Source organism: Carassius gibelio, chromosome B8 (assembly GCF_023724105.1).
Source record: "Carassius gibelio isolate Cgi1373 ecotype wild population from Czech Republic chromosome B8, carGib1.2-hapl.c, whole genome shotgun sequence".
In the NCBI taxonomy this organism is placed as follows: domain Eukaryota; kingdom Metazoa; phylum Chordata; class Actinopteri; order Cypriniformes; family Cyprinidae; genus Carassius; species Carassius gibelio.
In genome coordinates, this window is record NC_068403.1 from 17,758,549 (window position 1) to 17,770,038 (window position 11,490).

The window sequence follows — 11,490 nt, forward strand, 5'->3', positions numbered from 1 at the left end:
TGTGTGTATGTGTGTGTGTGTGTGTGTGTGTGTGTGTGTGTGTGAGAGAGAGAGAGAGAGAGAGAGAGAGAGAGAGAGAGAGCACATAAATAAAGCTCTCAGCATCTCACGTTCAGACAGATGCTCGTGAGTGTTTGGCAGTCGTCACGTCACTCTTTACTCTTACTGGACTGTACCTCTGTAGGATGCTATAAGGGGTCTTCAGGTTTTAACAGGTAGCGGGTTCGAGTCGTGGGCAGCATGAGCGCGGAATGCGCGGAATATTACAACACGGAGAATGTGTTCGTCAGCGCCTTCACGTGCCCAAAGACCGACAACGACGCGCGCGCGGTCTTCTGCTGCGGGTTCAGTGACGTCAAATACTGCTGCGACGATCCCAACAGCTTTTTCCCTTATGAGTATGGATATATGTGGTGGCTCAGGTACGACACCGATATTTTGTGTTTTATTTGTCATGAATCGCTAATTTAAAATAATTAGGCTATTCTACTGTGTATGGCTACTAGTTGTAACAGTTAGTGGCAACTTTCTAGTCACGTCATAAAAACGTAAAAATGAGAGAAATTACAATTACTGATATTGTGTGAAACTGTTTATCATGGTAGGCTACATGAGAATTGTTTACAAAACTTTATTGCTGATTTTTATCTTTAACCAAAATCTCAAAATATGTTCAGTGTCCATGTTCAAAATGTAATTTTGCTCACCCTAATGCAGGTCATTCAGAACTTTAACTAGTTTATATTTTGTTGAACATTTAAGATTATGTTTTTTCTTTGTTTGTATGTATCTCAGGAGATGGAAGTGTCTGACGTTCTTCCAGCTTTAACTTTTGTTATATGGATAATATATCCTGCAAACATATCTTGAGAAAATAAAACATACAATGCAGTGTTTCCAAGAGCTAAACAAAGCACAAAACCAAATATCACAAGACAAACATAATGTTAAATGCAAACATGTTCACAAATGAACACTGAGGTGGAAATAATGTAGTGCAAAAAGGAGTTTAGAAAAAAAAAAACAGTAACATGAAAATTGAACTGACAAATTAAAACTTGTATATATTTAACATCTGAAGAACCTTTCTTTTTAACAAAAGGTTATTTGTGGAAAAAAAAAATCAGATTATAAAAAGTTAAGAAAGATATAGTTCTTTAAAGAACCTTTGATAGAATGGTTCTTCTGTGACAACGCTGTGAAGAACCTTTTTAAGCACCTTTATTTTCAGCAGATAGCTTTAGTCAAGTTGTAGTATTAAATGCTTGAGTCTTAATCAAGTGTTAATTTGATGAACACTTTATGCACAGTAACCTATAATGATCTCACAAGATGCTCTCATGAAACAAGGGTCTGTTTAATGGTGTTAACTCCTGAGCATTGACTGACAAATTAAACTTAAACTTAAATTAAACTTAAATTAAATGACTATTTAATTAATGCAAATTGTTGCGCTTATCAATGCCATCATGTGTAATCAGAATAAAACATTAAAGATTCAAGAACGGCATAATTTTTGTGCATAGATAAATTCTTATGTACATTTTTGCAGTAACTTAAAAGCTGCAATTTACATCAAGAAAGGCAGAAATGTGTGGTTCTTGAAAATTCTGATGAAGTATGATGATAAGGGCAACAATTTGCATTCATTATAAATATTCATGACTGAAGTTTAGTTGAAAACTTGCAAAAACATATCCAAATCACAACACCTGGTTTTATAAACGGCTGAACACCTTCTATCAGGTTTTAATTAGTTTTGGTGATCACGAAGGAGAGTTTATTTTTGCTTCACAGGATCTAGCCTACCTAAAAAGCTTAGGTATCCATCTAAAATGCTGTATGATTAGAGGCATATTAAAACGTGCATAAATCAATTCATCAACATCAAGGCCATTGTCAGTTGCAATAATTCTTGCAGTGTGTCCTCAGTCTGGAAGTACTATGGAAGTCAGTTTTCACCACTGAATAAAAAAATTAAGAAGGTAATTGTGACTTTATCTCACAAATTGACTTTTTTCCCTCAGAATTTCATAAAATAAACTTGTAGTTCTGAAATTTTTTTTCTCTCTGAATATTCAGACGTAAACTCACAATTGCAAGTTATAAAGTCAGAATTGCAGGAAATAAACTGGCAATTGCGGGGAAATAAAGTCAGGATTGCACAATATAAACTCACAGTTGCTAGAAATAAAGTCAAGATTGGGTGATATAAATGGGCAATTCTTGCAATTGTGGGTTTTTATCTTGCAATTTTGACTTCTTTAACAGAATTGTGAAATATTCTCGCAAATGACCTATCGGTAAGCCCCTCCCCTCTCACACAGATGAGCCAATGGCAGTCGAGTGTCAGTTGCACAGGGGAGCGGAACTTGGACATCTGTAGGTTTCGGCGCTATAGAGAAACATTGGAAGATCCAAAGCTTGCACTGTTTTATCGGGTTTATGCTTAAAAAAGGAAAAACGATGAGCCTGGGGTACTTGTAACATTGATTCCAGGTGTCCTGAGAGGATAGGCAATGGAATTTAATTAATTTTATTCTATTTCCTAAACCCAAACAAAATAGAGCAAAATGTCCCATAGCATTCACCCCCAATTCCAATGAAGACAAAAACGTTTGTTTTCTTGTTGAAAAATCTCATTAAGACACAATTTTTATTTGCTCAAGCAGAATATTAATGTCATATTGTGCTTTAGCAGGGTATTTCTGGCTAAAACTACCTAAGTTAAAGTTAGTTAGTGAGTTCATGCTAATGTACAAATCAAAGTAGCGGACTGTTCTCGAGTCTTGTACGGTGTATGGCAAAAACACATAATCGAACGTCTACATTTCACTGTCTCTTAAATTATTAAACTTGTTAAATGTAAATTTATTTAATCATACCCTGCGATACATGAACAGTGTTGATCCGAGATGTTTTTATCTGCGATCGTGTTGACCATAACATGAGACTCCCGTTTGCATTGTAGACTGTAAACCAACCCTCGCTTCCAAATTAATAACCACACTATTTATTTTCAAATATTTTATGTAACCAACTTGAATGATGGTCCTTCTGTGCCCAAAATTTATCAAAAAGATATAAGGACAATGTTTTCACATGGACTACGGAGCCCCGCACATGACATGCTTGAAAAAATAAAGAAATTATGCGCACAATTTACTAATTCGTTCCCACAATTTACTAAAACGTGCACACGATTACTATTGCGTTCGCTCGATTTACTATTGCGTTCGCTCGATTTGCCAAATTGTGTGCACGATTTAGCAAATCGAGGGAACGAATTAGTAAATTGTTAGCACAATTTATAAATCGAGTGAACGCAATAGTAAATCGAGGGAATGCTATAGTAATCGTGTGCATGTTTTAGTACATTGAGGGAACAAATTAGTAAATCGTGCACACAATTTAGCCTTATATTTTTTCCTGCATTTCATGTGCGGGGCTCCGTACATGGACAGCTATTATTGTAGGTTGCAATTTTTTATCAGAGTAGCCAAGTAACTAAGGAACAGTAACTAAGGGGGCCGGGGCTTACCAATAGGTAAATTGCAAGTTAAAAAGTCAAAATCTGAGGGGAAATAAACTTATGTGATTTACCATTGCATGTTGCAACTCTTGCGATTCTGACTTTATTGCTCTGAAAGGATATTGTTTATATCCCACACTTTTGACTTTATAACATATTTGCGTCTTTGTCATGTATTTCTGACTTTTTTCAGTGGTGGACACAGGCTTCCATACATTTCAGCAGCTAGCTGTCAGTAATACCTTTAAAACTGCTTAGTGCCTACTGTAATGCGCTTCTTGCAGCTGCTTCTGATCTTCAGGTGATCAGGTCAAGCCGTCTTCTTCACTCTCACAGGGAACTCAATGATGACTGTTCTCTTCACATGTCACCGTGACATGACATTTAACAGCATGACATTTCAGAGAAGTCTGTGGGCACTCTGTAAAGTACAGGAGTTGCTCATGTTGCCCTATTGAAGTTTTATAGAGTTTTAAAAGTGTGTGATGAGAATCCTAAACTCTAACCTAGACTTAAAAAAAGGTTCCAAATGGAAGTTTCTGCAGTGATGATCTAGAGGAAGCATTTTTGGGTCCCCCAAAAACCTTTCACTGTTACCATTTTTTTTTGTTAGTGTGAAAAACATTTTAATAATCTAAAGAAGCTTTTTCCTCTACAAAGAACCTTTTGCACAAAGGAAAGGTTCCATAATTGTTAAAGGTTCTTGACTGCAACCACCTTGTGGCAGCAAGTTTTCCATGGTTCTAATGTCTAAACCTAAAGTCTGCTGGTGCAGAAATGACACTCTATATATTTAATGAGCGATGCACTGGGTTGTCTCTTTACAAGTTGTCTAAATGACCTACTGTGGCTCTTTAAGTGCAGTTTCTCCACAGTTAATGCTCTGCTGCTCTGAAGCCTTTTATGCACCAGTTAATGTGAAAGATTCATTAACATTAACTGATTCATGTAAGAACTCATTTACTGCTTTCAAAACTGCTTTTAATTTGTTATCAGGCATGCAGTAGTGTGACGGCATGCTTTAATAATCTAAAACAAAGTTGTTTGTGCTTTCAACCCATGATTTTGTGGGGGTGGAGAAGGATGTTTGAAGGGGGTTGTTTGAAAGTGGGAAAACATCTAACCAAATAACTGATAGTGTTTTATTCTAATCAAATAATGGATTTTATGCAGTCAGAAATATGCAAATGTGTTTGTGTGCATGTATTTGTGTGTGTGTAGACATTTGTATTTTAACTAGATATATTTTCTATTCTTAATGAGATGCCAAATTTGTAACTAAAACCTACATTTCTGACTAATAATTTATGTATGACTAATAATATATAAATTAAAAATACAAGCTTTTCTGAGGGTTCAGGGCTTGCATCTTTAACACTTTACTGACATATTAAAAGTGTTAATGTCAATATATAATGTAACATTTTTGAGGTGTAAGATTTTTAATATGTGACCCTGGAGCACAAAACTTAAGTCTCTGGGGTATATTTTTTAGCAAAAGCCAAAAAAACATTGTATGGGTCAAAATTATCGATTTTTCTTTTATGCAAAAATTATTAGGATATTAAGTAAAGATCATGTTCCATGAAGATATTTTGTAAATTTCCTACCGTAAATATATTAAAACTTAATTTTTGATTAGTAATATGCATTGCTAAGAATTCATTTGGACAACTTTTAATGTGATCTTCTCAGTATTTTTATTATTTTTTTACACCCTCAGATTCCAGATTTTAAAAAATAGTTGTATCTCGGCCAAATATTGTCCAAACCATACATCAGTGGAAAGCTTATTTATTCAGCTTTCAGATTGTGTATAAAAACATAAACACTTAAGACTGGTTTTGTGGTTCAGGGTCACATATTACAGCTACATCATTGTAATGATAAAAACTTCCTATTCATCGGGAAGAAGGAGGCGGGAACAGGCGGACAATCAAAACATTTTAATAATTCAAAAATAAACACAAAACAGTGCACCAGCCCCTCACGGACGACTGGTGCACACAAAATAAAAAGCAAACATTAAATCTTGTCCAGGCCTGGTCCTCTCTCGTCCTTCACTATAGTCGCTCCAGTTTTATTTCCTTCCATCTCCTACGTGGGACTCGATACCGGTGGTGGGGCGCACCTGGCCTCACTCCTTGTTCCCACGCCTCTCGGCCCCGCCCCACTCGCCACAGTCATAATTATTCAACCCCCTACTCAACATTGCTGTTTTTAGTCCCTTTCTTGTATGTTGGGGAACACAATTATCTTAAAACACATTTAAACCTTTAGAAACTCTATTAGAAAACATAACTAGATTGAGATGTTACATGCATGTGCTGAATTGGAGGAGCAAATATGACAAGTCAACAGAGTTCTCACATAAGCTATAGAGAAGCTATAGTGAAGAAATTGTTTTATTACTTTAGAAAGTCTAAGGGAACATAAATGCATCCAAATCATTAAAAATCATAGAGACACAACTGTTAGCCAAAAAAATTATTTGACCAGAAAACCTTTGTTTGATCTGAAATGTTTGATCACAGCAACTAAAAAAAAACCTGCAATATTCTGCCATGGACTTGAAAGATGACCTGATGAAAGGAGGAAAAACATTTCAGTGCAGAGTATAAGAAGATCACAAGGCAAGTATGGCCTTCATGTTGGGGCATCTTGCTGAATGCCACTCTTGACCAAGAATTACATAAAAGGCCGACCTGAACATGCTAAAACTCATTTGAATATACATGTGGAGCTCAGGAAGAATGTTTTATGGAGTGATATGAACCATCTAGAACTGTTTGGATCCATGAATCAGCGGTATGTCTGGTCCAAAAAAGGCAAAGCTAATTAGCAGAAGAACACTATCTCCATAGTCAAACCTGGAGGAGAACCAGTCCTGTTATGGGGATGTTTTACTGTTGCAAGAAGTGGAAGGACATCATGGATTCTTTGAAGTATCAGGTTATTTTGGCAAGAACTGTGATGCCTTTGGTGCAAAAACTGAAGATGATGATCAATGGACTTTCCTTCAGGACAATCATCCCAAAGTGTACATCCAAATCAGAATGGCCTGTTAAGTCTCCAGATTTAATTCTCATTGAAAATATTTTGTTGAAATTGAATTTGGTGGTTTTAAACAATAAATGGCTCTGCACCAATTTTGACTTTTGGGAGTTGAATCATGTTGCACATGAATGTTTACATTCAACTTTACCTTCTTAGGATTACTCAAAAGTGTATTAATACAATTTCTCTAATAGTGTACTGATGGCTTTGTATAACTGTTGAAAAAAAATATTTGCAGCTGTTTAACCTTGTTTAATCTATCTCTTTTTTTGTCTTAGTTTGGGAGCCCTGGTTGGTTTGTCTATAGCTGCTGTGGTGCTGTTAGCCTTCATCATCACTGTTTGCGTGCTTTGCTACCTGTTCATCGCCACTAAACCTCGAGGGCTGGACAACGGACTGCCTTTACGAGCACCAGGTATGAAAACACCTTCAACAAAAGAACAATTTCTATACATGAAAACATCTTGAGAGGAAAGTCCTTCAGAAAAGCCTAGGACATCAATCTCACGCTACAGCCTATTTGATGAGAGTGTGGTTTAATTGCATAATGTGGCAAGTGACATTTACATTTACAATCACGGTCTTTTAGTAGCAGTAATAATATCAGTGGAATTATTCTTCATGCATCATCTGCTTCTTCTTATTCATTTAGATTCTGTCAGACGATTTATTGCTTTTTTTTGTATTGTGAAAAAAAAGTTCTATTCATGTGATTTTAAATCATTATAAATAAATTAGTTAACATAAGGAATAATCCTGCTTGTTTGTGCATCTACTCTACAAATAAATAGATAAATAGACCTGGCGTGCGCCATTTTTACATTCCAAACCCACCATGGTGCGAACGCAACTGGCTTTTAAAGGGGATGGGAGATGAGACTCTGATTGGTTAATTGCACGTTACGCCCAAAAAAACACCCATTACTCAAAAAGAGAATAGGGACAACCCCTTTAGACCATGCACCTGGGCGTGCCAAGCATTTTCCCGTCTTTATACAAGCAAAAGTGGATTTGTACACACCCTGAGTGCACCTTTGCCGTGCGCTTTAGACCTTTTGCTTAGATTGTTAAAATAGCGACCAAAAGCTTTGAGAAATTATTCTATTAAGACATAATGCAAAATGATTTTCCCCAGAATGCCATAATTTAGCAATCGGAATTAGTAATAGAGATCTGTAAAAGTTCAATATATGCCTGTTGTTAGCATTCATGAAAACTCATTTAAGCTAGTAGATTTAGGCTCTTTTCCCCTGACTGTTTTCTGAACTGTACAATCGCATCATGAGTGTTAGTGCCACTCTGAGTGCTAGCAGTATCTAGGTAACAATTCAAAATACAAAAGAAAAAAAATAAATATATTTTTAATGTTGACCCTTCGGTTGCACTACAAAAAACATAAAATGGATTTTCTTTCTTCTGTTTTGGATGCATTGTAAGATAAACTGAGCTTGTTGAATGCAGATTCTAAAGAGACAAAGAATCAGGATTATGTCAGCAATCCTAGTGGTTCATTTTTGCAAAATTAATTTGGTTTATTTTAGTTTCTTTATCACAAAAACATTTGCTAACCAAAAACATTTGAAAATTGTCTTGTTTTCAGAGAAAATTTTATAAATTTATGCTTGAAATGTGATCACATATCCGTCAATACGGCATTAAAAATGCTTGTTTTTCCTTTGAATTAAGTATTTTCTGACCCCACTGGCAGATATTTGTTGTTTTTGTTTTAATCATAACTCTTAAATTCAACCATCTTTACATGGTCTTAGAAAAGTTTGCAAAGTCTTAATTTTACCTTCGTGTAACCTGTAGAAACCCTGCAAAGACGTAGCTCAGATGTGGTTCACTGGGTCAAGAAATAGACCAAATAGGCTTGTGTCCACATCAGTTACTTTAAAGATGCATAAAGAGCAAAAGTCCTGAGCTCTTTTTGTCTGGGTTCTGAAGGACATATTTGTTTTCATGTATGGGAAATGTTCTATTAATGCTTTTAAAAGGTTTGAGCAGCATAAAGAAACATATTGAAGCATATCTGGTGACATGACAGTTCGATAGTGTGTTTTGTGTGTGAAATACATCAGACACCAATCAGAAAAAAGTTAAAGCAAAGCTGTTGATGTGATTCAAGGCTTGGCAGCTCATGTAGGATGTGCTGCATCTTGGTTCATTGTTAGAGCCTTTTTATTAAAGAAATAACAACAATAACCAGTCAAATGGCAAATTAGCATTAGTAATGGTGGTTTTATAGATCTTTCAACAGGCTTTTGTGTGTAAGTGAGTCAGGTTTCTCTGTCGGGTGAATGGATGACTTGCTGTAAGTACAGTGAATAAGTCTATGTGCCAGATCAAACTTTAAATAATCATGCAATCACATGAAATAATGACAAAAATCAAGTAGTTTTCTCAAGAAATTGTTGTTGAAAAGAACAGCTGGAGGGGTTTTCAGACAGGACATGCGGATTGACAACCCTTAACTTTGATTTATGAACACTGTCCATGAGACTTGCAAAGAATTTGCAATGCATTTCTTCACCTGTTGCATCATCAGCAGAAAGTAAAAGTTGTTTCAGAGGAGGGGGAAGTTACTATATTTGAACTTTAACAATAAGAAATTTAGTGCCTTGTGCACCTCATAGTTGAGTTGAATTACAGTATAATTAAAACTAGACCAAAATGATTTAACCAAAACATTGCTAATAAAAACATTTTTTGTAACGATGCAAGTTTAAATAATATGCAGGATTTTTATACTCTCAGTGTCTTTATATATATTGATTGATTGATTGCAGGAGCATGCACTGATGCTGTACTTGTCCAGGTGATATTTCACCCAAAATCTAATGAAAAGTTTATTCATATTTTGCATAAAAATTATTAGCTGTTGTTGTTTACTTTGTGGCAATTATATTAGTGGTGGATCCTGAATGAGTCATTGTTGCGCTCTTGGGGGAGTTTTGGTAGGCCAACATTTTTGAAATCACTTAAATAAAACCTGTCTGACAAAGTGAAGGATACTTAAAGAGCAACGCAGCATGCCACAATCTAAAGAAATTCAAGAACAGATGAGATACATCTCATATAAAGCCATCTCTAAGGCTTTGGGACTCCAGCGAAGCATGGTCAGAGCCATTATCCACAAATGGAGAAAACTTGGAACAGTGGCAAACCTTCCCAGGAGAGACTGGCCTACCAAAATTACTCCAAGAGCACAATGACAACTCATCCAGGAGGTCATAGAAGAACCAAGAACAACATCTAAAGAACTGCAGGCCTCACTCGCCTCAATTATGTCATTGATCATGATTCAACAATAAGAAAGAGACGGAAAAACGACATCCACGAGCGAGTTCTAAGGCAAAAGCCACTACTAACCAAAAAGAACACAAAGACTCGTCTCACATTTGCCAAAAAATATCTTGATTATCCGGATGTTAGTTTGTGATCTCAAGCTCAAGTGCACTTGGGTTATGCAGCAGGACAATGATCCCAAAGAAAGCACCTCTGAATGGCTCAAAAAAAACAAAATGATGGCTTTGGAGTGACCAAGTCAAAGTCCGGACTTGAGATGCTGTGGCATGACCTTAACCCTCTGAAGTCGATTAATGCGTATACGCATTATGAGGGATTTTCTCCTGATAACCCTGAAAGAACTTAAATTACACTTTCAGTTTTGATCGTACAGATAAGAGCAATACATCAATCGAATCTGTAAAGGGTCTACTTTTTTTTGTATACAGACATAATAACAACAAAACTTTGTGCATATCTTCATTTACAGACACGTCATTAAAACACCGCTGTATATAATACAACATTTTGTTATAATATAGCATAGGATATTAAAAGCAAATTACATAAAGTGAGTTTAGTAGATTTGCCTCAGTTCTCTTTGTATTACAGAAATGCATCATTAAAACCATGACCCCCCCCCCCAACCAGATTCAAGAACCTCCAGTAGTCATTTTCCTGTAATACTTTACCATTGCTTTTTTTTTAATAAAATAAAACTCCATTATATGACTTAATAACAGATCATTAAATAGATGACAAATTTAGTTCTGCATAATTACATTTTAATATATTTGCTGCACTTGCTGCTTAAGTGCTTTCAACGACCTTATATGCCATGTCATGAAAATGTTACAGTGCAGAAAAAAAAAATTCTTAATGGTTCAGAAACCAGACTTAATGTTCATAATGCATATTTCTTTTGATCTTGAGGTTAAATGTGACCCATCTTGTCCTCACACTAATATAGAGAGCTCAGATCCATGCACTTAATGCAGGTCTATAAACAATATGCACTATAATGAGTCATTGGCAGAAGGGTAGAGATTTGAGAGAGAAAATTAAACGATTTGGAGACGGACAGATTTAATGAGACGTTTAGATGACATTCAGTTCTTTGTGTTGAGCAGTAATGTTTTCTTAAGATCCTGAGTAAGGAAGGAAAATGTACTTATATAGCACATTTAAAAACAGCAGAGCTGAACAAAAATATGATTGCAACACAATTAAATGTGCTGAAGGGTCATAATTACTCCTGTTAACTCATTAACACATGCTTGAGAATGTTTCGCTACTCTGTTTAAATTATGTGATGACTATAAAAAATTATAAGAGTGAGAGATAATGAAGGATTTTATTCTCTTTTATTCTTTTTATTTATTTATTTATTATTATTATTATTATTTCTTTTCATTTTGGCATCCAGACAGCTAATTTTATTTCAGTTCAATTTGCCCCTAACATTATATAATAATTATGTCTTAAAATGGTATAAACAGCATGGTAGTATGTGTTGTACTGACTTGAATTTTAATTTGTATTACTTCAAATCAGTTATATATTTAGATACTGTAAAAGAAGAATCTATTGAGACTCCTTATCTGCACTAATGA

At 35.4% G+C, this 11,490-nt stretch overlaps 1 protein-coding gene across 1 annotated transcript; it reads left to right on the forward strand.

The window, feature by feature from the left end:
• The first annotated feature begins 240 nt into the window (after positions 1-240).
• LOC127964166 (protein shisa-like-2A) lies at positions 241-8,451 on the forward strand. The gene is made up of 3 exons (XM_052564318.1): positions 241-422; positions 6,868-7,004; positions 8,402-8,451. The coding sequence occupies exons 1-3, from the start codon at positions 241-243 to the stop codon at positions 8,449-8,451; spliced, it is 369 nt and encodes a 122-aa protein (XP_052420278.1).
• Positions 8,452-11,490: the final 3,039 nt, after the last annotated feature.

What these genes read in the sequence shown, in the direction of transcription:
- LOC127964166 (XM_052564318.1), top strand. Translation starts at nt 241, where the DNA reads ATGAGCGCGGAATGCGCGGAATATTACAACACGGAGAATGTGTTCGTC. An exon ending in GGATATATGTGGTGGCTCAG is followed by an intron (nt 423 to 6,867) that starts GTACGACACCGA and finishes TTTTTGTCTTAG; the next exon opens with TTTGGGAGCCCTGGTTGGTT. An exon ending in ACTGCCTTTACGAGCACCAG is followed by an intron (nt 7,005 to 8,401) that starts GTATGAAAACAC and finishes TGTAACCTGTAG; the next exon opens with AAACCCTGCAAAGACGTAGC.